This window comes from Rhagoletis pomonella, unplaced genomic scaffold, assembly GCF_013731165.1.
Source record: "Rhagoletis pomonella isolate Grant_MI unplaced genomic scaffold, Rhpom_1.0 Rhpom_scaffold_00014, whole genome shotgun sequence".
In the NCBI taxonomy this organism is placed as follows: Eukaryota; Metazoa; Arthropoda; class Insecta; order Diptera; family Tephritidae; genus Rhagoletis; species Rhagoletis pomonella.
In genome coordinates, this window is record NW_023458568.1 from 19683221 (window position 1) to 19707749 (window position 24529).

At 35.6% G+C, this 24529-nt stretch overlaps 1 protein-coding gene and 1 long non-coding RNA gene across 2 annotated transcripts in view; both read right to left on the minus strand.

Annotated features, from left to right (window-relative positions):
- Positions 1-4276: 4276 nt before the first annotated feature.
- LOC118749055 lies at positions 4277-5246 on the minus strand. Its single transcript, XM_036483846.1, has one exon. The coding sequence runs from the start codon at positions 5244-5246 to the stop codon at positions 4530-4532; it is 717 nt and encodes a 238-aa protein (XP_036339739.1). The 3' UTR covers positions 4277-4529.
- Positions 5247-16708: 11462 nt separating this feature from the next.
- Positions 16709-24529, minus strand: part of LOC118749295 — a 70177-nt gene continuing 62356 nt past the window's right edge. The window contains exon 4 of the long non-coding RNA XR_004994196.1: positions 16709-16861. This is a non-coding gene — a long non-coding RNA (uncharacterized LOC118749295). The remainder of the gene's footprint in view (positions 16862-24529) is intronic.

The following is a 24529-nucleotide window of genomic DNA, read 5'->3' on the forward strand; positions in this document are numbered from 1 at the left end:
ACCAAGTGGTCCACCGCGATAGCAAGTTCGCAACAACAAAGCCCTCAACAAGTGGCCCACCGCGGGAGAACAGCCGCATTAGTGGCCAACAGAGTAAGCTGCAAGATAAGGTAAGCCTTCCAATTTTACACGTGTATTCGCCGAGGGGTGAGGAAATTGCATAAGGCCGTGCGTGAGTACCATATATATATATACATTAGACTGCATCACTCCCCATACAAAAAAAATCGGTACTGTTTTTCCATTGGAATTATAAAATCTATTATAATTTAAGACGTCCACCAAAATATTTCGAAAAAATATTAAGATATAAGTGAGCTGGACCGATTTGAAAATACCTCCAAAGATGGAGTTTTTTATGAATAAAAATAGTTTCTTAAAGACTTTTTTTGAAAAAATTCCCTCAAATGAGAAAGCGGTTTAAGCTTAAAAAATTTGCGTAAAAATATTAAAAAAAAAAATGAAAACAAAATTTGAACGGAATCGTAATAACGAGATTTTTGATGCCGTTTTTAACTTTTTTCAAAGATTGGTATAAGAAAAACTTCAATAACGGTTTAAGCTTAAAAAATTTGCGTAAAAATATAAAAAAAATGTTTTTATTTATGTATTTAACAATCAGTCTATGAAAGCATAATTTCTTACAGACTATTTAACAATCAAGCTTAAACTAGGGCATCAAATTAAGAATATTGATAAATATTTACTTAGGTAGAGAAAAATCAAGGTCGATAGAAGTTGAGATCTGGTTAAATTCGCAAATTGCACGGCCAATGGGTACATTACAGGCATAATTCGTTCCGCAATTTTCAGCATAAAAAGGCTGGGAAGCACGCAGATACCTCCTCGGTACATTAAAATTTATTCTACCCAAAAGCTGCGGACAGTCACAAGACAGTCATAATGCAAAAAATGAAAGTTAGAGACAATGTTGACCTTCTTTTATCTAATGATTTTAGATTGAGCAGCGATAAGCGCGCATTATATGAGGGTATGGGCTCAGAAAAGCGTAGTGATCGTAAGGCGAATTTGAGAAACACGAACGCGTTCAATCCTATTGATATGGAACTGGTGGAACGGACGCCAGATTATTGCTGAATACTCCAGGTGAGAACGTACGAAAGAGGTATATAGCAGTTTTAAAGTGTACGGATCGGAAAATTCAGTGCTATTCCGCCGCACAAGGCCAAGCATAGCATATGCTTTCGTTATAATAAAATTAATATGGCTGCTAAATGAAAATTTGCTGTCAAAGATAACACCAAGGTCCTTGATTTCGTTAACTGACTGCAGAAACACTCAGATAAACTATACCGAGTTATTAATATATTTCGCGATTTTGAAAATGATACGTAAAAGCATTTGTTAATATTTAATGAAAGATGAGATCTTAAGCACCACAAATAAAAGTTATCCAACTCGGATTGGAGCTTTTTCATGTCAGAAGAATTCTTAACAGTTGAATAAATCTTCAAGTCATCTGCATATAAAAGAAAATTAGCAAGAGAAAAGCAAGAACAGATGTCATTTATAAATAATATAAAAAGCAAGGGACCTAGAACACTACCTTGTGGAGCTCCGGAAGTAGCGAAAAAAGGTTCTGATTGCGCGTTATCCACAGTTACAACACACCGTCGTCGATACAAGTATGACTTCAGCCATTGCAGAAAGGTTGAGTGAAAGCCAAGGCATGCGAGTTTGTCAATCAACACCATGTGCGAATAGGGATGCAAACGATGCATCGATATTCTTGAAACATCGATAATATCGGCTCAAAATTCGATGTTTGCCATCGATGTTTACAATTTCCTAAAATCGCTAAGTTGACGATACATCGATGCCAGTTTCAGCGATGTTTTAACATCGACTTATCTCCCAACATTTTTTGACTGGCCATGAATTTTATTACTTATTCTTTTGAGGAACATTCAAAAATTCCGAGTTTACTCTTATCTTTCGATACTAAAAATGCTTACTTAGTCATTAAACAAGGACCGGGATCCCGTTGAAATTTCACCGAAATTGGGCCCTGGAACTTAGGCTCATCGGACTTACGACGCACAGTGTTTCGACTATATGGAGGCAGATACAAAAAAGTCATGGTGACAGTTGATAAAAAACACCAGTTGGACTTAGAGAGGGAAAAGTAAAAGTCACAAATACCACATTTCACATTATTTACTCACTCCCCTTCTTCACGAACGATACATTTCCAAAGAGTAATCAGTTGCCTTTGGCGATTAACCCATTAAAGAAAATGTTTCTTTTTCAACCATAATCCATTATTTAAATATCGTGGAATATTCAGGTGAAGGTATTTATCATTTATTTGGTACTTTCCTATTTTCTTACCAAAAATTTGCTTTGAAATAAGATGCTAAAGATTATTAGTAAAAAAAGTGTCAGGTCTTGAAATTAGACAATTGTTTTAGAGAATTTTATGTGATTTTAGAATATATAATTTGATCTTTGCGCGCGACTTTGCAAATATATGTAATTTTTGATTTTCTAAATTTCAGATTTCTTTTTGCATAATTTCGCGAAAAGAATTTTTCGAACAATGAAAAAATCTCACCAAACATTGGAAAAAAGCGAGTATTTACACCTAAGTCAATTTATAGTATAACCTTTGTTTTCTGAAAGTGAAAAGCAGGAAACAAAAATTTACCAAAATTCCATCACACTTAACGACTGGCCCAAATTTTTTTGTGATTTTTGAACGTTATAGTGATCCAATCTTCCCCATATTTCATATTTAGGTTTTTCTAATAAAAAAGTGAGTACAAACTAAATTTCATCGAAATAGGATGAAATTTAATGTTTCCGCCCACAAGAGTAGAAGGCGTGGCAATCATTCCGTCTTTACCAAATTTCATAATTTCTAAGTAAACCTAGAGCACATGTCAAGTTTCAGTGAAATTGTTGCAGGTTTACTATTATTTCCACCTGCCTCCATATAGTCGAAACACTGTGCGACGGCATGCATTTCTATTCTATTTATAGGAAGGGTAATGGAGTGGTAAATAAATACAGGGAAATACATCCATATGTAAGTATATTTCTAATTGAATTACAGATAGTTTGAATTGAAAAGTATTAAATTTTCCTTTTAATGTGACTACAACCTAACAACTTTTGAAACATCGGAAACCATCGATATATCGATGTTTTTCTGGCGATGTATTTTAGCATCGATATTAATTTTTCCGATGCATCGAATCATCGATGTATCGATGCTACTCCCCAAAATTTGCATCCCTATGTGCGAAACTTTGTCGAAGGCTTTCGAAAAGTCGGTGTAGATGCAATCAACTTGACAACCTGAAGAAAATGCTGAGATGCAATATTCGCTAAATACTGCCAGATTTGTAACTGTGGAACATTTTACCTTTGACGACAATTTCAAAGAGCTTCGATACATTTGTGAGTTTCGAATTAGGTCTATAATTGCTAACATCATTCTTGTTGCCATTCTTAAATATAGGGGTTATTGAAGCCAGTTTCCAGGCATCAATGAATTTCCCAAAATACAAAGATTTATTGAAGATCATTTTCAACGGAAGTACCAGAGCGGGACAACTTTTTAAGAGCCGAGAGACCATCAAAGTCCGTTTGCGATGAGTTTTTGAGCTTCGAAATTCCTTTTAAGATATCATCAGAAGTAAACTCGGCAAATAAACTGTCCAGGCTTGCAAAATCACACCGTTTAAAATTGAAGGCAATTTTATATACTAAAGTTCCAGAGGTGAACTCATAAAATTCTACATTAAGAACCAAAGGAACATGATGCATATCCGAGGACGTGACTGGAGAGCAACATTTAGACAGATTAAAATTTATATTGTCACTAAGAAAGATTAGATCCAACAATCTATCGAGCTTGTTTTTAAATGTGTTAATTTGCAGCAAGTTCAGGCTTAAAATATTATAAATAAAATAAGATTCACAAATAGTTGAGAGATTTGTAGGTGTAAGACCCGAATTACAGTAACTTTGCGACCAATTAAGGTTGCTATGATTAAAATCCCCTGAAATACAAATATGATTATCACCAAATTTTCCAGTAACTAATGATAGAATATTATCTGAGTGAGCTCTGTAGAGACTATCAACACTATTTGGAGGAATATATGAGGCAACTATAAATAATTTATCAGTAAGATTAGAGCCACTTACACTAACACACAGCTGGTCGAGTAGGGTATCTTCGTTATCCAATGTAATTAACGAAGGGCGATACTTGCGTTGCACCGCAATCAAGACGTCACCCCCCCCCTTGAGCGACTCGTTTTGATGGAATCTCTATCCTTACGAAAGACAACGAACAGGTTTGGGTCAAAAAATTCTGAGTCAAAAAAATCATTGTTTAACCACGTTTCAACAATCACGAAAACATCGAAGTCCAACTGCGAGCTAAAGCGTTTAACCGCACACGACTTCGTTCTCAGCCCCGAAGCATTTTGGAAGTAAATATTAAAGTGCCTTCTTTGAGATGAGTTAACTACATTAGCTATTGCACATATTGTTGTTTAGCATCTTTTATAACAAAAAAGAAATGGACGTACATTTACTCCAACTGGCCAAAGATCAGATGACAAAAGATTCGAATAGAACGAGTCTGGAGTTCCAAGCTTGAAATTTACTCTCGTAATAGACTTTAGATCAGCATCATTTTTTACCAACTTGTAGCATAACAGTTGGCCCTTATTGATATTAGCATGTTTAGATACATACTCAACTATGCTATTAGCAATAACTGATGACTCAAATGAGGATAAATGCAGCCACCGCATACGAGCAGCAACTTTAAGTTCAGTATTTGCGTTGGTACCAACAATATTCCGTCGAGTAGCTCGCCTATTAACTGGCGTCGTAGCTTTATTAATCTGAGAATTATTAATCTGAGAAGACAAATTTTTAGCTGCAGCAGATTCAGACTCTTGTTCAGAATTTAACATCGAGGCGTAAGAGTTGAAAGACGAAGAAGTCGGAGCGGACAAAGTTGTATTAGCACCAACACCAACAGCGGCAATAAGAGAGCATTCCGTAGAAAATCTGGTAGACGAATCAGTAGGGCATTGTTTATCAGCAGCAGCAAGCGAAAGTGCGGGCATGACAGAATACACAGAAGCAGCAGCGCCAGCAGTAGCAGTAGCGTTAGCAGCGTCGTCAACGGCGTCAATTGAAGTAGGAGCGGCAGACGAAGAAGAAGACGGAGTGAGAGTGAGAGGGCATCCGTTATGCATAATAGACAAGTCAGCATCAGCAATGTTTACAGCAGGCACGGCGTTAACTGGCACGATTGAGAGAATACAAGGTTGCGCCGATCTCGAACCGCTATTCCTCTCTTAACGAATTTGACAGAATCGTTGTTTGCATGACGTCACACTTGTGCAACTTGTTTACGTTTTCCTTGCAACATTTTTTCTTCTTCTTCCATTCTTGCTCACGTTTTGGCATTTCTCTCTCACAATTGCACCAGTGTGACGTCACACAAAAGTTATTCTCAATCGGCGCAATATTGTATTCTATCATTCTTGGTTAACTGGCATATCTCGCATTTTGCGAAGCTCAGCTTGAAGACTATCAACCTTTTCAAGTAAGATATGTTTCTCATCAACCAAAGATTGAAGCAAAGAGATCACTCGTGCATTCTCAGCTCTGAGCCCAACAATTTCGTTGAGAACAACACTGAGGGTAGACTCCAACTCATTGCTATTCGAATGCCCTTTTAGTTTGTTTTTCTGAGCTCCAGCCGACTCGCCAGGCAGCGGTTGTTGTTTTACTGGAACATTCTGATGGGCATCGAAAGCAGCAGAGACATCCACAGCCGACAAAGGCTTGGTCGCGGTATGGGGTGGAGGCGGAGAGCGAAGTGAGTCCCGCCGAACTTTAGTACAAGATGAGCAGCAAAATGCACGATCAGTTTTATGCAAAAAGTCAACATCGGCTTCCGATAAATTAACACACTTTAAATGAAAAAATTCTTTACATTTAACGCACTGAATTTTCTGGCGACCACGGTCGAGCTTTTGCTTACACGTGCAAGGCATGCTTTAAGTGTTCAAGTAAAATTACAATTTCGTTTAACTTTCGCAAAAACAACCATATACACGGCAATAATACAGAGCTTAGCGTAGACACATCCGAACGGCTCAGCCATTAATTAATGCGTTAGATATATGTACACAATTTAAAACAAAATTTGAACGGAATCGAAATAATGAGATTTTTGATGCTGTTTTTAACTTTTTTCAAAGATTGGTATAAGAAAAACTTTAATAACTCAGCCTAAACTCTCCCGATTTAGACTTGTGAGATATCATTGGAAAGGTACTTTCTCACCCTTTTTATTTCTTTGCTGATAAACTCATTCAATGGATGAAAGAGAAAGGTAGGATGAACGAATATCATTCAAAGTTGAATTAAGATGTCTTGGTATTTGAAAAAAAGTACTGTGACACGAAGGACTTTTTTTGCACATAAATAAAAATAGTGGGAAAATATCCTTTCTAACGAGATCCCATAAGTCTAAATCAGAATAGTTTTGGTCCAGTTATTTAAGTTTTTCGTAAATCAATCTTTGAAAAAAGTAAAAAAACAACATCAACAAGTAAGAAAGTCTAAGTTCGGGCAGAGCCGAACATTAAATACCCGGCGCAAGTATTAAATACATGTTTTTCCCCTTTGCGAAAGCTACCCCTACATGGTAAACCGGGGAGTATCAATTTTGAGTAAATTAGCGTCTTTAAATTTCGAAATATTGCAGTTTCAAGCATTTCTGAAATTTACCGTTATATGAAAAGCGGCCGTAATTTTAGCCCGATTTCAATAATTTTCAATGGTTTACTTTTATGTGGCAAGAACAATAAAAATACCGAGTTTGGTACAAATTGATAGAACGGTTACCGATATACATATATGTGGTCATAAGTGGGCGGTGCCGCGCCCATTTTCCAAAATTTAACCATAAACATATTTCTTGGTAAAGAATTGTTGCGAGCGTCAATTTTGAATAAGTTAGCTTTAATATTTACTGATTTATCGAAGATTTCGTATTTCTCTAAATTACCCTTATATGGAATGTGGGCGTGGTTATTGTCTGATTTTAAAAATTTTCAGCCATTTGGAATGCTGTACCAAGGCGAACAACTGTGCTAAGTTTGGAAGAAATCGGTGCAGCGGTTGCCAAGATATACACATATAACTATAAGTGGGCGTGGCTACGCCCTTTTTTCAAAAATTTATAATATTCTTATTTTTCGTCTAAAAGTTATTGTAAATATCAATTTTGAGTGATTAATCTTCAGTAGTTACTAAAATATCGCAGTTTTCGTGTTTCTGAAAATTACCGTTATATGGGAGGTAGCCGTGGTTATTGTCCGATTTTGCCCATTTTCAATACCATCCGTCCTACGCCTGAAAGAAGTACACGTACCAAGTTTCGTTAAGATATCTTAATTTTTACTCGAGTTATCGTGTGCACAGACGGACGGACAGACGGACGGACGGACGGACAGACAGTCACCGCTTAATCGATTTCTCTTTTCATCCTGATCATTTATGTAAACATTTGTCTATATCTATCTCGATTCGTTTTGCCTGTTACAAACAACCGTTATGGGAACAAAGTTATAATACCCTTGTGCACAAGTGCGCTCGGGTATAAAAATCTCATTATTACGATTCCGTTGAAAAGATTTTTAAATATTTTTATGCAGAATTTTTAAGCCTCATTTGTTTTGTCATCTGAGGGGACTTTTTTCAAAAAGTTCTTTAAGAAACTATTTTTATTCATAAAAAAAACTCCATTTTTGGAGGTATTTTCAAATCGGTCCAGCTCGCTTAAATCTTAATATTTTTCCGAAATATTTTGGTGGACGTCTTAAAATATAAAAAATTGTGTAATCCCGCCAATTAATTTTATTTAAAGAAATGGCGCGTCGTCTATTTCCGCTGTAGCAAACGTAGTATATAGGGCGACATCTAGATGTCATCTACTTCGCCCTATTCACTACAGATGTCGCCCTATGCACTATGCTTTTTTATATGAACTTTTCAAAGCAAAGCTTTTTTTGGTGTCGGACACACAACATTGAAAGTTTCTGGATCCACAACATTGAAAGTTCCTGGACACACAACATTGCAAGTTGATAAAAGCGTTGTAAAATACGTAGGCATAGCCGCATAACGGATATTGCGGCTTGTTGAAGGTTCTTTATTGTTCAAACTCTAGTTCTTATATAGGGACGCACTATTTTGTGTTTTAATCGTCGCAAATGCATGTAAACACCGATCTGAGAAAATCACACCACTTTATGCTTTGGGGATATTTTGTAAATTTTCTACACAAAATGTGACAAGCTCATGCTAAAATTACGAAGAAAAATAGTCCACATCCGACCATGATATTACCTTGGTGAAATCTGCAAGCAGACTGAACCGAAATTCGCTGCTTTGCTTCTGTGTACGTATACGAACTGCGACGCTGGCGTTGCTCGCGAGCAAAAATTGCCCAGCTCTGTACTAGATATTAAAATAATTCAACGGTATTAATCAGTGTTGCCATCTTTTGATTTTCAAAAAGCACCAAAAACTTGGAAAAAAAGCGTTTTACCACACTAAAAGCACCATATTTTTTTGAATCAAGGGATGCTTTTTCATAACATAATACCGAAGTACTGCACATTATATATGGTATATCTGGAGAAATAAAACTCGAATCGCAACGAAAATGATGTCCTAATTCGAAATGAGCAAATAATTTGATGTTTTCATTATATAACCTCAAATATCACTAAAAACCGTGCTTTGGGCACTTTGGGGTTAGGATATCTCAAAATTCTAGTGCTAGAGCAATTGTGAGGCCAGATTTGGATTCAGCACCAAGAAACAATGTGTTTTATTCAGGTGGTAAAAAAAAACAAAATCTGTACAAATGATTAGAAAAGAAAAAAAGAAGTACCTAACTTAATTGCGTACTAGCATTTTCAACGAGAATAGAATTTAACAAGGTGGATTTGCAACTTCAGCTTTTTTATTAATCATGTTTGGATTTTAGTCCATTTAAATTTGTAGATTCTTATAAATTTAGTGCTGCCACAGCTTTAAATATTTCAAATTATTTCAGGTTTTAACTATCTCGAAGTAATTTTAGTTCAAAAAAGCACTAAAAAAGGCACTAGGCACTACATAATTTTTTTTTGCGTTCTAATTTTCACAAAGCACTAAATCTAGTGCTTAAAGCACCAAGTTGGAAGCTATGGTATTAATAGATTGGTGCACACACATGCATATATGTATGTACATACATACGAGCACCAATTAATTTCATTTAAAGGAATGGCGTGTCGTCCATTTCCAATGTAGCGTATGTATTGCATATTTCTAGGCGCAATATATAACTACTTGCGGCGAGGCGTCACTACCTTCAGAGTTTTGATATGATACCAGGCGGCGAGGTAGATGTCTAGACTTTTATATAATCCTTTCAAGGAAAGGTTTTATAGCAATGAATGGTGTTTGGACACACAACGTTGCAAGTTGATAAAAGCGTTGTAATAAAATAAAAAAGAAACAAACTGTTGATAAACTTGATAAAATTATAAATTTATCAGTTTGATAAATGAACTGCCAAACTTTGTATGGAAATCTATTTAACCAAAGTATATCACTTTTTAGAAATTTCAGAAAAATTCAACCCTTGCAGGTTCCCAAGTGGTCGCTTTTGCTACGAACACATAAATATAAATGAACACAATAGGCGAGGTAAGAATAAAACGTAACTAGCCATATACAGTGACGAGCAAAACTGTAACATGGTGTAACCCTTTTTATTTCAGCCACCGCTATATTTCCAAGTTCTAACGGCTTTCATCCTTTTGTTGTATATTCCTGTTGGTATATCGCTACTCCCTCTTTCATAACGATTTGAAGTCAATACAACAACAATAAAAAAACCAGCAGACAAAAATGTAAATTAAGGCAGATGTTACAGTTTTGCACTCACTCTCAGTTTTGCATTTGACAGTTATCTCTTACTTAGTTGGAAGTCAGATGACTTGCTTCTATATTGTATTGTATTGAAGAAGTGATCACGAGTAAATAACATAGTTAATCAGAAACCATAAATGTAAATAATAGATTTACTGTGGAAAGGCGGGACCGCACGAAAAGTGGCAAAAAATTTTGGAATTTGCTACATGAAAATGTTAAGACTGAGAGCAAATATAGCCTGATGTGTTCCCAAGGACAAAGGAAGTCTGTCAAAAAATATTACGGTACGATATCTTGTGAACTTAGCAGCAAGTAGCGATGCAGCCACTATTACAGAAGCGCTTAAGGTATTAAACTTTAACGCAAATCAATAGACAGCGAGGCGAAGAATTGCCAAATTGAGCGCAAGGGATCATAAAAGAAGAAAAAAGCAAATTTGATCAAAATACATGTGCGAGTGTGGCAGCATTTCGCTGCATCGCACGAAAACCGAACCGTTGCCTATTGGGATATGTTAGGCCTTACAGAATGCAATAAAAAAACACATTCTTAAGTTTCAATTGAAGGTTATTTGGTCTGACAAGACTAAATTAATCGCTTTCAATCAGATGGCCGGGCATGGTATTGGATCAAAGACCCAAATTAAGCCCATGCGCATTATGTAAGGAAACCTGTGAATCACAGTGGTCGGTCAATAATAGTTTGGGGTTGTATTTAAAAAAATTTTTTTGTCCGTTAGTACGTATTATGCGTAAGGAACAGTATCTGTTCATATTTCAACAAAATTTGCAAGGTTTAGTCGAAAAAATAAGAGTTTCTGCTGAAAAATCACTCAAAACACACTGCACATGTTCACAAAGCCTGGATACAAAAGCAAAAATTTGCTAATTTCAAATGACCTCCACAATCCGCGGACATGAATCTCATCGAGAATTTGCGAAATCAACTAAAAGCTTAATAAGTATCAAAGTCCGTAATATCGAGTACAAGAGCTGTGAAAGCAAACTAAGGATATACCTCCAGAGTTTTTACAAAGATACAAATAAGGTATGCCAAATCGCATCCAGGAACTGAAACAAGCAAAAGAGTACTGAACATTGTGTTAGTAGTTCTTTTTTTCCGTGAAGATTGTTAAAAAGTTCTTAAAAATATATGAGTGCAAAACTGTAACATCTGCCTTTATTTACATTTTTGTCTGCTGGTTTTTTTATTGTTTTTGCATTGACTTCAAATCATTATGAGAGAGGGAGTAGGGATGTACCAACAAGAATATACATCAAAAGTATGAAAATCGTTAGAACTTGGAAAGATAGCGATGGCTGAAGTAAAAAGTGTTACACCATGTTACAGTTTTGCACGTCACTGTAAGTTAAGTAATAAACAATTTTATGCAATTATTTACCAAGGTGCGTTCATGAAATAATGCGGATAAACTGATAAATTTAAGCAATTTATCCCTTTATCACTTTAGATGAAGACTCCTATTATTTAATTTAAATTATTTTCTTATAAAAATACTGTTCATTCTATAAAAAACACCGTAAAAATTCACGTTTTAAACTTTTTGCTAAATTACAAAAATTCAGCGAGTTTTTACAAAAATTTTCTACTTCTTTTAAGAATTAAGGTTTTGGGCATGCAGTTTTATATTTAGTCCAAAAAAATTTAAAAAAATCAACGGTAATATGTACGCAGTGCACTATGAAATTGTTTGACTTGTGTTTCGAGCAACATGGAATTGTTTTTGCTTTTTTTATCAATGTTAACTTATTCGTTGTTTATGTGTTAAAATAAATATAAAACAAATTTTTGTGTTTTCAATGGTGAGTATCACCAGGGTGGGAAATAAAGTCAATTGACCTTATTTGCGTTGATCTTATTACCTGTCACCCTTTAGTTATATCAATGGGTAGGTTCAGAAGGCGCAGAAGTTGAGCGCAACCGTTGCTAAAAAAAAATCAGTGATTGTAATACGTCTTCTGAACGGCTTGATACATTAGCTGTCAAATTCAATAACACACAACATGTTGTCTCAAATGATCAGAAAAGTATTACGATCATCTAACACGCAACTATTCAGTTGCTCAGAGGTACAAAACAACGCGTTCAGAAGGTGCAATCGCAACAGTTACTCAGCTGTTGCGTCTTCTGAACGTGCCCAATATCAATTGGAGTCAGTGTCTTATATACAATCAGACACAAAACTATACTTTTTCCGGGTAGATGTTGCTTTTTTACTGGATACTTTTCCTAATACCAAACTGATATGCATATCCTTGCATTTTCCTTTTAACATAACTCTTTATGCTCTTGAGGTAACATTCAGCCACTAATTTTCATTGAAAATATTTATCTGCTATTTATATGTCTGTTCTGCAGGTTACAGAAAATTTTGTAGAAATTAGAGCTGTAAAACTATCGATGGTAATATCGATACCATCGAATGATTATATTTTTTGCACTATCTAATTGTCGTTTCCACTATCGATAGTCTTTGTTTGAGGAAATATACATATAGTTAGGAATTGGAAATTTCTTTAGATTTTAAAAAATTAAAATTTTTTGGATTCACAAGGACGAATAGGTAATTTTTAAGGCGACAAAGTTAGAAGAACGAAACTTGAGGATATTATCGAGTTTATATAAGCCGTTAACATATAATTAAAAAAACAAAAAATGAATGGTCGCCGCGAATAACGTTGTAAGCGACATAGTGCTCAGAAATGGATAAAAACCGTCTTTGACGAAGCACATAAAGTCATTTGATGTAGTTTTCCATTTTTCGGTGCAGCAGTCTCCAAAAAACTTGCCCGTGAATTCAAATGTATATCCATATATATTAAGTCAGAAAGAGATTTACAAAATGTTAATGATGGAATAACGTTTTTCCACTCACTACTTACTTTGGAGCGTAGGTTAATGTCAGAAAACTGGTGGAAATTGAGAAATTTCGCGACCTTATGATACGCGAGAATATTTTTAACGCTAATCCGCGAAAAAACTAGTTTTGAGTAAATTGGCGCTTACAACGTTATTCGCGGCGACCATTCAAATATTGCGAAATTTCAAGAATAAAATTTTAAAATGACATTTTCAATATTTACCAGCCCATCTGCACCAGAAACTTGAATCCGTTTGAATTCTACAGGATCTCCGCATTAATTTTATACCCATACTTCTTCTCTAAGCATATTTCTTTGAATTTTTTAAATTACTGACGTCAGAGTGAAAAACTTAAAACGCAATTTTACTATATTTGACCCATGATTTCGCGAATATATTGATAGTTATGTTTAAAATTTACTATCGCGCGGTGTTATATGTGTAATGAGCTGGACATTTATAAAAAATATTAGCTATTAAATAAAAATAAAAAAAGAAATATAGCCAATACTGGTCAAGAAAAGGAGTTTCTATTATTGCCATCAGTGCAAATTAAAAATCCCGAAAATCCCGGGATTAATTGCCAAGAATCCCGGGATTTTCGGGACCGTAAAAGGGATCCCGGGATTAACATTCCTACTTCACATCGAAATTCGTGCTCCCTTATTTTTATTTAGACGTAGTTCTATGTTGATTCCTTTACTTGCATTTGGCTTTGCTTTTTGTTTTCGCTCAACTTAATTTTTATAGCTTTTCAAAACAAAAGAAAAAACTTTTGAAATGAAGTGAGCCATCATATTTTGAATTTATTTAACTAAATATGCAAATGTTTTTTTCGGCTTTTGCAAATTAAATAAATCCTCTGCAAGAAGGTTTGTTTAAAAAAATACGTGTACACACACACACACACAGGCACATTACGCGCCTAATCATAGTAGGGTAATCGTTTTGTCATGTCAAAACGAATGCATGACGACTCGACTTCTGCACACTTGGGCGCCCTGCGTAAGCCCTGCCGGCGCACACATTGCACATTTTCTGGTCGGTATTTCTCACTAATACACTTCCGCGAACATTTCTGCAATAAAATATTGCATAAACGTTTATGGCTTAATACAATTGGCACGAGTTTGAGCACAAAATCATTAATTTTAATTATTTCCTACTGAAATGACAAATAATTTTTATTTGGAGCACAAAAAAGTTAACAAATGCCGAACTCAAAACGGCAAGCGCCTCACATGGTAGGGCGCTTCGATTCATGAAGTTTTTATGATTAGGCGAAAACATGATTATGAATCGTAATATACAGAGCTTCATTGAAATACATGTGTTCAGTATAAAAGCTTCATACTTTAGTACGCCGGAACGATTACACTATTATAACTAGGCGTTTAATGTGCGGAGTGCCTTAGTGTGGGGAAGAGTGACGTTTTTCAAACAAGGCAGATCGGAATATGCGCTCCCTGGGAAGACAATACTTTCCGGTAATTATTCTACCATGGGTTCAATTATTGAATTCAATTCTGCTTGCTAGTCCAAGAGAGGGGTTGAGAAGAAAAGGGAAGAATACATGTGCGTCTGTACCGTCAACTGGTTCCAAGTTTCTTGCTTTGCTTTTGACATTTTCGTTGTTTCCCATTTAAAGAACCAAAAACTGGAATTCAACAAAATTTAAGCGTATAAAAGCAAACAGAACACAAAAGAGAATGAATCAGAATTGCTTTGAAGTACATACTTGAATCATGTAAATCGTGTTTAACTAAACTAGCAAAAAGCTAGTTTGAATTTCTTTTTGAAACCATACTATAGTGTTAGTGATTCTGCGTCGATAGAAGAAACTATTGATTTAAGCCAGGGTTAGTCAAATTTTGGAGTTTCTTGTATTTCCGCTTGATACTTTGAATGGATAAATAATCATGTTGAAGACGGGGTACGGTTCGCTATTTATACAATGATTTGGGTTCTTGTAGCATACGCTTGAAATATTGTAAATTTTGGAGTGAGTTCTATACAAAAAAACTGTGGCGTAGCCGGAGTTGGACTGCTGAGTAGAGTTGTAAAACTATCGATAGTGCCACCATCGATAGTTTCCATGTTCCAGAGAAAAACTATCATTACTCTTTGATAGTTTCCAGCAATACTATCGATAGTGTCAAACGCTACCATCGATAGTACTATCGATAGTCAATGTAATGTTAAAAACTGTTCCAAATTAACAGGGACGGCATCGAAAAACAAAAAAAAAATAAAAATAAAGAAAATATAAGCACACTTAGGGCCGTTTTCTTAAGTAACTTTTAACTTTAAAATTCACTTTATGTTTAAATATTGCTTTATCATGTATAGTTCTGTCTAAGTAAAGCATTTTATCATCGAATTTTATTTATTTATTTACATATCTATTACTGAAGCTTACAATTAAAAATAAAATTATTAGCCTAGTAAAGAAAGCTTCTTCTTATGATCATGTGTGAAAAATTTGTTGCGGCAAAAGTTACAGCTGTTTTTGATTGACTTGTCAGTACTGATTACGAATCCATGAGCATAAGGTTACCATCAGCTCCAGATTTTGTGAAAACGAGGTCAAAATGTCAAGAAATCGGTTTTTTTTTGCAATATTTTAGAAGCTCTAGCAAAGAAACAAAAGGCGGTATAAGGCTTAAATTAAAGCTAGAAGTCTCGACTACTACCCCTGAAAATACCATCCCTACACCTTGACCTGATGGTCACTTATAGTCATTTATTGAACAGCAAAACCTGATTTTGTGCGAAGTTTGAGTACCCACCGCAATTAAACAAAAGGGGATAGAGCCTTCCACTTGGGCTGAAATTAAGGCTTGAACTTTCGACTACAATCGCTTAAAATACCATCCCTGAACCTTATAGTTATTTATTTAACAGCAAAAACTGATTTTGGCAAAACTTATTTATTTTTTTCAATAGCACAGTATTCATTCCAGTATTTTTATATTGTTCAATAAATGACTTTTAGTGACCATCAGGTCAAGGCGCAGGGATAGTAGCCGAGAGTTATAGCTGTAATTTGAGCCCCAGTTAGAGGTTCTATCACCTTTTGTTTTTTGTGCTAGACTTTCTAGAATATTGCAAAAAGCGCAATTTTTTGACACTTTGACCTCGTTTTTCTCAAAATCAGGAGCCGATGGAAACTTTATACTTACGGATTCGAAATCAGCATAAAAAAGTCTACCAAAAACAGCTTTATCATTTGCCGCAACAAAATCACTGTTGCCTTGTTTAATTGGTGCTTATTATAAATTTTCAAATATGATATATTTTGTTTAAATTTTGTAATATAATTTTTTTATTTGTTTACAGCCAAGAAACATACAAACATCAAACACCGATAATAGCAATGCTTTACTTCAGACATAGCCTCATGGTTTGAAGCAACGTTTAAATATAAGGGAGCTTTTCAATTAAGGGTTGCTTGAGAAAACGGCCATTAAAGGAGTAATCACAATGAAAGTATCACTTATAATAAAAAATTGACAAACTTAAAAAACTTACGCGCAGCTACATGGAGACATTATAAATAAAATCGGCTGTGCTAGAGGTTTTAAACTATCGATAGTCAAATAGTACTATCGATAGTTTAACCTCTTTTGAGAAAAACTATCACTACTTATCGATAGGGGCAAAAAAACAAAACTATCGATAGTTTGACACCTCTACTGCTGAAAGTTTTTTGTAATACATACAGTTTTCTTTAAGTCTACAAGCTATTTGTTTTTCTACGTTTGGGGATTTTAGGTTTTTATTTTATACAATTTTTTAACAATTAGCTAATTCTTCAGAAACTTTCACTTGGCAATATTTTTGGTACTCTCTAAAACTCACTCAGCTTGCAACCCTCCCCCTTTGGTCCGATCACGTGCGAAGAGCACGTTTTCTGGGTCCAACGTTTGTTGAGCTTGACGACAACGTTTCAATAGCCTCTACAACGGCAACAACAACTCACCTGAAAGAAAGAATGAAAAAATTGCATTAGATGTACTCAAATGACGTTCTTAACAGAACTAAAAATTTAATAAAACTTGAACATTCTTAGTCCGGTCAAATTAGATTAAAAAAATAATAGTAAGTTTGCAATAATTCTTACATTGGTACATAGAAGCAGAGGAGTTGGGATGAGTAGGGACTTTAGATATTTCATACAAATATACACATATGTATATATGTACCAGTGTAGGGCAAATTTTAATTGTAAGGACCATTAACAATTAGTGTAACTGTGAATTGCTAACACTACAATTAACAGTTCGTTAATTGTAATTTTGGAGAATAACAATTAACAATTAACTAATTTCTAATTGTAGTAAAGAATAACAATTAATGGTATGATAGCCGTCCACATCCCCGGTCTGTACCGTAGTTTTTATTTTATTTATAAGTAGTTTGTTATCAAAAAAGTAATTGCAATTAAATTAATTGCCGTGTGCAACAAAAAGTTTGATTTCATTGTTTAATCAAAAGCATAATTGCAAATTATTTACCTGCGACTATTTTTTAAAATCAACTAACCAGATGACTAAAAGTTAGTTGATTAACGACCAACTGATATGTATTAACTTTAAGATCTATGCTAATTGTAGTAGATGGAAAAGTGTATTTTGAATGTGAGTGTAGTGATAGTGATAGTACATAGAGATGGATTTCTACCGGGTAAATACCGTTCCTCGATAAAAACGGGGAAACCCCGCCTGAAGTGATGTACGGGGAATAATATTTGTGAACTTTAAAAATGTCCCGACGGCCATTGTGGTGTATAGGTTAAGAGTGCGCGCTACGATTCCACAGAGGATGGGGTCAGGCCCTATTTAACCCAACATCAAAAAATAAAGTTTTTTTCTAATAGCAGTCGCCCCTCGGCAGGCAATGGCAAATCTCCGAGTGTATTTATGCCATGAAAAACATCTTCTCATAAAAATATAATCGCCGTTCGTAGTCGGCGTAAAACTGTAGTTCCCTGCCCTTGTGTGACAATATCAAGGTGCACGCCAAAAATCTTCTTTCTTATATCTGCACATAAAGTTCAGCGATGAGGACACGAAACTCGACCTGCATGGTCCATGGAAGCTCCTTTGAATTTCCGGCTCCGGCTGACGTGAGCCTGGACTTAGTTGAGGGAGCTACTGTCGGGATCTCTACTCAATAATGCTTCCTTCATTTGAAAACCTTATTTCCACTGGTGAGTTGGGATAATTGGAACAAATTGAGGAAGCCGTTCCTTGCATTACCGATGTCTATAATGTGGCCCTCTCCACTTCCTGTTCAATTGTACATAGGAAAGAGGAAGCCATGCTAGTGAACGAAGAAGATAGCCTCGCTCAGGAACGAAAATTAGAGGCTCTTTAATGCGGAATAGCGTAAAGGTTCTTAGAATGCCTACAAGGCTGCTCTAAATAAATTTAAAAAGTGCTACTAGGAAAGCCAAAGGGACTCCTGGAAGGATAACTACGATAGCATAGAGGAGCAGTCGGGAGATAACCGAATGCGAAAGGGTCTTGTGAAAAATTTGACGAACCCGATGTATATTCAGAATCCAAATGCAACTGCACTGTTATTGTCTCTAGAAGCCCGTTGGTAGAAGCGGAGTTATATGATGTAAAAACCGGTAGACAAGGCCATAAAGTCCTTCCAGCACTACAAATCTCCAGCCATGGACGATATCTTCCCTACCGAACTTCAGTCAGCATTGAAGATTTTATATCCACTGCTTGTCTTAATCTATAAGACTTATCTCAAACTTAGTTTCATACAGAGCTGTACCCTGGTGAAAGTGGAAATTTATACAAATAAACTCTCTAGCTGTCGAAATGCTTATTGGAAAAGTAGGTCTGCGGATAGAGCTTTTCAAGTTATTCCTGGTACCATTGAATATACACTAGCCTTTAAGAAATTTGCACTAGGCGCGGGTACCTCCAATAATATTTTCCAAGCCCTAACTCGCCTTGGACTGGGTTAACCTACGTTAGATTTTGTTTGTCGCCTTTGGGCAAAATATGCAGACCTTAGTGTCAATCCGGCAAAAACGGTCATGGTTCTCTTTTGCCTAGCTACAGCTTCCCCCCTTGAACGGTATTACGCGGACTCTCGGAAGATATCGTCTAGATATCTGGCCGTTATCTTTGGCAGAAAGTTAACTTATTCAAGTCTCACATTTTCAACTGTATCTATCTATAGACCTATATGGTAAACTACAGGCAAGTAAATAAAATTTAGTAATTAAAATTTAGTTTAACAAGTATGTTGTTTAATGTGTGCAAGTTTTAAAAAATTAGTCTTTGAAACAAATCATTATTGCTTACTTTTGTAAATGTTGAAAAATCAATAACAATAGTTAATTCGTTCTGTTTTTAAAAACGAAGGAGGAAACAAAATGTAGATACTTATTTTGAAACATGCAAAAATTAATGACTTAATATTACTACAAAGGTAATGTTGAAAACTGTGCGCACAGAAAATGAAAGAAATAAAAAGAAGTTCGAGCGCATTGAAAGTTAGGATTACATATGTATTTGGGAATAGACCTTTTGAAGACACTACGAACGTCGATTAAAATATTTCTAACAAATTTCACATACATACATAAACATGCACAGCCACCTATAAATTTCAATTGGAAGTCAACTGTATATTTTAATTAAAGCGCAGACAAGCATACCATATAATTCCTTCCTTTTCAGTTTGCTGCATCCCTCTTTTACTTTTGTCATACTTAATCTTCAACTTAAATTAAATTACACAGCCAACCGAGACATCAGCTATGTTACATGAAAATTTCGTGAGCAACATGCGAAATTTTCGCATTTATGCAATACAATAATAAGATTATATTGTATAAAGCACACACATATGTACATAAGCATTGCCGAATAAACACAACTAGAGCATGAATATACCCTGTCAGAAAATCAACTACTTTGAAAGCAATTTATTAAGCCCTTTTTTATTACCTACAAGTACTTGAAATTCTTCCTTTTTTCTTTTAACAACGTGATGTCCTAGAAGCAGGTCACTTGTCTGACTCTGCATATGACTTCAGTTACTTTCACATTCATTTCTTTAAAGACCTGCCAAGTCAGAATTTTTCGTTTGAATACGTTTCCGTTCTAGACTTTACAGAAGCGTATTCATGGTTGGAAACGCAAAGAAAAAAACAAACCTTCTATTTTTAACCGACTTCACAAAATGGAGAAAGTTATAATTTCGTCGGAATATATATATATGAGGCAATTCACGTCAAATGCCCCAAGCGCGCAGAGCGGTGCAAAACAAGCTACTTTTCGACTAGCTGGGAATGGGGTGGGGGGAGGGGTGGGGGGTTGTGGTGAAATAACTCAAACGGCAATAACGCGAATTTGTGAATGAACAACTTTTGAACTTAACAATTGAGTAATAAAGCAAAATAGTTAACATACGTAGTCACCCAGTTACATTTGACAACAAGTAGTACATGAACAAGTTAAATGGACGGATTTGTAAGTGTACAATTTTGAAAGAGCCCAGCGCCGCGGCGGTTCGCGTTCGACGTCGCGCTCGCGTTCCCCGCCCCCCTCCACTCCTTTCGATATAATGCACTGGTGGCATTATAATCGTTTAGAAAAAAAATAATAATAAAATGACACTAGTTCTCTTTTGAAACTGCTTTTTAATGTCCAAATACTGGGAACTATTATATTTTTTTTGTGTTGTCAAAATAGAAAGTGATGGCTGGGCTAGTATGCCGACAAGGCCAGGGTATTCGAAATCAGTTTGTTCGATGTAGTGCAAGTGGTTGTCAGGAACAGTTGCCTGTTTGTTTCTTCGAGCTCCGCTCCTTGGATTGGTATAGCTTTCGACGCGCGATTCTCGGTCGGCTCTAGTTGAGCTTGAATGGCGTTTTAAACTGGGAATTATTGCGTATGGTGTTATTGCATGCAACCCACCCATGGAGGAATTATACCAGGGCATGAATCACGTAACTTTGAAACGATAGTCGTTCAAACGATACTGACAAAACGATGTCGTCAAAACACTGATTCATGTATTTGTGTTGCTGTTACGTGTTACTGTTACTGTTACGTGAAGCAAAATTGGAATTGAGTTGACGATATCGCTCAAACGATCGAACAATTTTTGGTTTTCATGAAGCAAGACAGTTTTAGCACGATATAGTCTAGACGATTGTCGTCATACGTGATCCATGCCCAGGTGAAGTAATATTAGAGTGATAAGAAATATTTTGACACTGCCTTATTTGAAAACATGCCTATAAAAGATGACTATAAGACAGCCGAATGTCAGAAAATCAGGCGAGAAAGCTGTTTTATTACTTCACCTGTTTTATGCGCCATTCATCCCACCTGCTTGTACCAAGTATACGTTCAAATTTAGAAGTCTGAGAGTAGGTAAAATTATACATATTTTTACATCAACACTTCAACACACCATATGTTCGCTTCGTCTTGGTAAACAAATCCACATTTCGGATATCGTGAAACCAGTGATGAAAATGCAGAAATTTTAACTGAAGATAAAACTCAAAACAATGTTCTCTGTGGTTATGCTGCGAACAGGAACAGCAACTTTTGATTGTTCCATGTTTATTCTAGTATCGAAAATGTCAATAACTGTTCTGATTTTTTTTCTTCTAAATCAAAGCGTGTCATGTGAAATACAAACAAAAATAAAATTAAAAAAATTTAAGTTGGAAATAATAAAAATTGTTGCAACTTTGTTTCTTAGTAAATTTGTTTGTTTCCCGTAGTATTGATCCAGCGTTTGCAAGGCCCAGTAATCAGCGGTTGTGCTGCTGAGTTGGGCGATCGTTCCAAAAGCATGGAAAAAGCTTTCACATGCAAAACGGTTTTAACAATTTAGAACTTTTGTGAGGAAGAATTGAAATATTTGACATTTTCGAGACCAAATAATTTGTTTGTTTACTGATAATACCTGTTCAATGTGCCTTGAGTCGAACACTGGTAATCTGATGATTTTTTTCCCGCAGTATTTACTAATTTCTTTTTTTCAATACCACAACAGTACTACTTCTATATATACTACAACAATAAGAAAGTTATCACACATCAATAACATTAACGCTAATATCACAGAAAGCAGTTTTAACAGAAGTGCCCTTATTGCATCTGACTCCTCAATTATTGGAGAAAAAACAAAAACAAGTTGTCTTTCTTGTGTATTTTTTCTTTAATAAAGAGTCGAATATTTTTTAAACAGATTTTTAATAAAAAGCTAATTTTAACATTCCTAAGGTATTTTGTTCTGGGGTCCCACAGAAGTATACTAGTACTAGGTGGCTCTGTGAAAATTCATTCATAAGTGGCAGATAAGATTTTTACAAGAATTTATTTATAGCGACATAAATTACTCCCATAACTTATCTTTTTAAATTTTTTTATTTCTTTCATTATCCGGTTAACCGATTATTCGAATAGTCGAGTAGCAACTTTTGCATTGACTGAAAATCGAATAGCAAGTATTCGATCGTTTCATCAACTTCGACTAGTAGTGCAATTGATTAAATGTCATTGAACAAAAAGTTTGCTTCATCCAAAATGAGTTTACGTAAGCGTAGCTGGGAGTGGAAAGAAGTCAAGTGTACAATATGTGGACAAAATATGGCCTATAATAATTCTACATCGTATTTGGCAACCCATTTTAAGGCCATTCATAAGAGGAACAAGGAGCAGGACCTGGAAATGAATGTTTATGTTAACGAACTAATAAGTGGTAATTTTCCATAGTTTATCCTCCCCAGGACCACAGATGTAGCCAATAGTGAATGTGCCGAACCAAGCCCGTCAAGCTTGTGTCAAGCGTAGAAGAAAAAACGAAGTTGGCGAAGCTATTTCACACGAGCGCCAAGAGACCATTTCTCGTGCAATAGCACGATTAATTGCAACAAATATGTTACCCATTTCTCTTGTTGCAACGCCTGGATTCCATGAGTTTATGAAGGTGATGGATGCACTTTGAATTTTGCATATTTTGATATAAGTCATGTATTCATCTCCTTCATAATTCATAGAGTACCACACCATTTTTGATACTATAAATATTCAAAGCCTATCAACCGCAAAACTTATGAAATATTAAAAGAAAACAACTATTCGAATAGTTGAATCTGTTAAGTAATCGAATGAAAACAACTAGTCGATTATGACCGGTTAGTCGAAGTGAACGGTTAATCGATTAATGGTATTCGATTATTTTCTGAGACAACTTTTTCTATTCGATTAACCGATTAACCGGTTAGTCGATCAAGAAGAGCTCTAGTACATACGCATCTATAGAGAACAAAGAGAACCATATATACATCGTCGTTTAAAAAATGCAAAACCGCGTGAGGTTGCATATATTATTTTTTAGAGTATAAAAACACTCATATTTCAAAATGGTTCTCTTTTTACCTTCCTTTAATTAACTCGGGATGTAACTATGCAATATTGATGCGCCTAAAAGATGCAGCGATTTCTATTCTCAAGTTACATACCTGATGACAGTACGAATGGCAATTATAATAGAGGTTTTAGTTTTTTTAACTATAATTTTATTTATAAAGCAATCGCGTTTCTGGCTAGTATATTTCAGGACGAACGGATAAGGCTTGAGCCATGAGCTTGTGTGAGCAAATCCAATTTTTGGAAAAAATGTCCGTTACGCGGTTTTGTAGAACGACGGTACGCGGTTTTGTACTATAAACGACGATGTGTATATACCTCATAACCTCCTCTGTTCGCCCATCCTTCAGCGCCAGGCACTCAAAAGTTTTATTGAAGTAGAAAGAAACAATATTTAAATTTAAAACTAATTCAAGAATGAATTAAATAGAATTATAATCTGAATTGATATGGCGAATGCCTAACGCGACGAGAGTACATGATAAGATTAGAAAATCATGGCCCTTTGGAATCTATTTTATGGGCAGTGGCGTCGGCGTTTTCAGATGCGCCGACGTCACCGCCGCCGCCGATTATTTTTGAAGTTGACCACGCCGCCGCCGGAAAGCCTGTCAGCGTAAACCTCTAGTATGGAGATATTCTTCTCTATTAGTTAGGCTATGTCGTCCCGACTAGGAAATGACGCTTAAGCTGAGAGAAAACTTGCAACATTCCTTCAAAGGCATTCCAATTCCAATAATGAACAGCATACAGCAATAAAAGATGTATGTGTGTATGTAAATATGAACTTCAGTAGCTTTAAATTGCACATCCAATTCGAGAGCTCTCAAAATCAAAATAAAAAGTTTATCAACAGCTTTGGCAGTTACTTTCTTCTAAACAGCATGCCACTTACCGTATTTTTCACAAACCAGCTCGACTATGTAGCTCAGCTGTGCACAGTTTTATACGCTATCTCAATGACAACAACGTTCACGGCCAATACATATGTACCAGCAACAAAAACAAAAACAAAAATAAAAACAGTAAAATCGCATATCATTGCATTGGTTTTCAAGTTCAATGCTAAGTGTAAGCAGTAGCTGTTATTCAAAGGCCAAGGCGTCAGAGCAGAGCAACGCAGCGCTAGCGGGGCACAAAAAATGCGAAAATAAGTAGCATCATTACGCAGTACGTAATGACAGCGTTGTCCCCGCTGGAGAGCGCGCAAGTTGCCGTGTTAG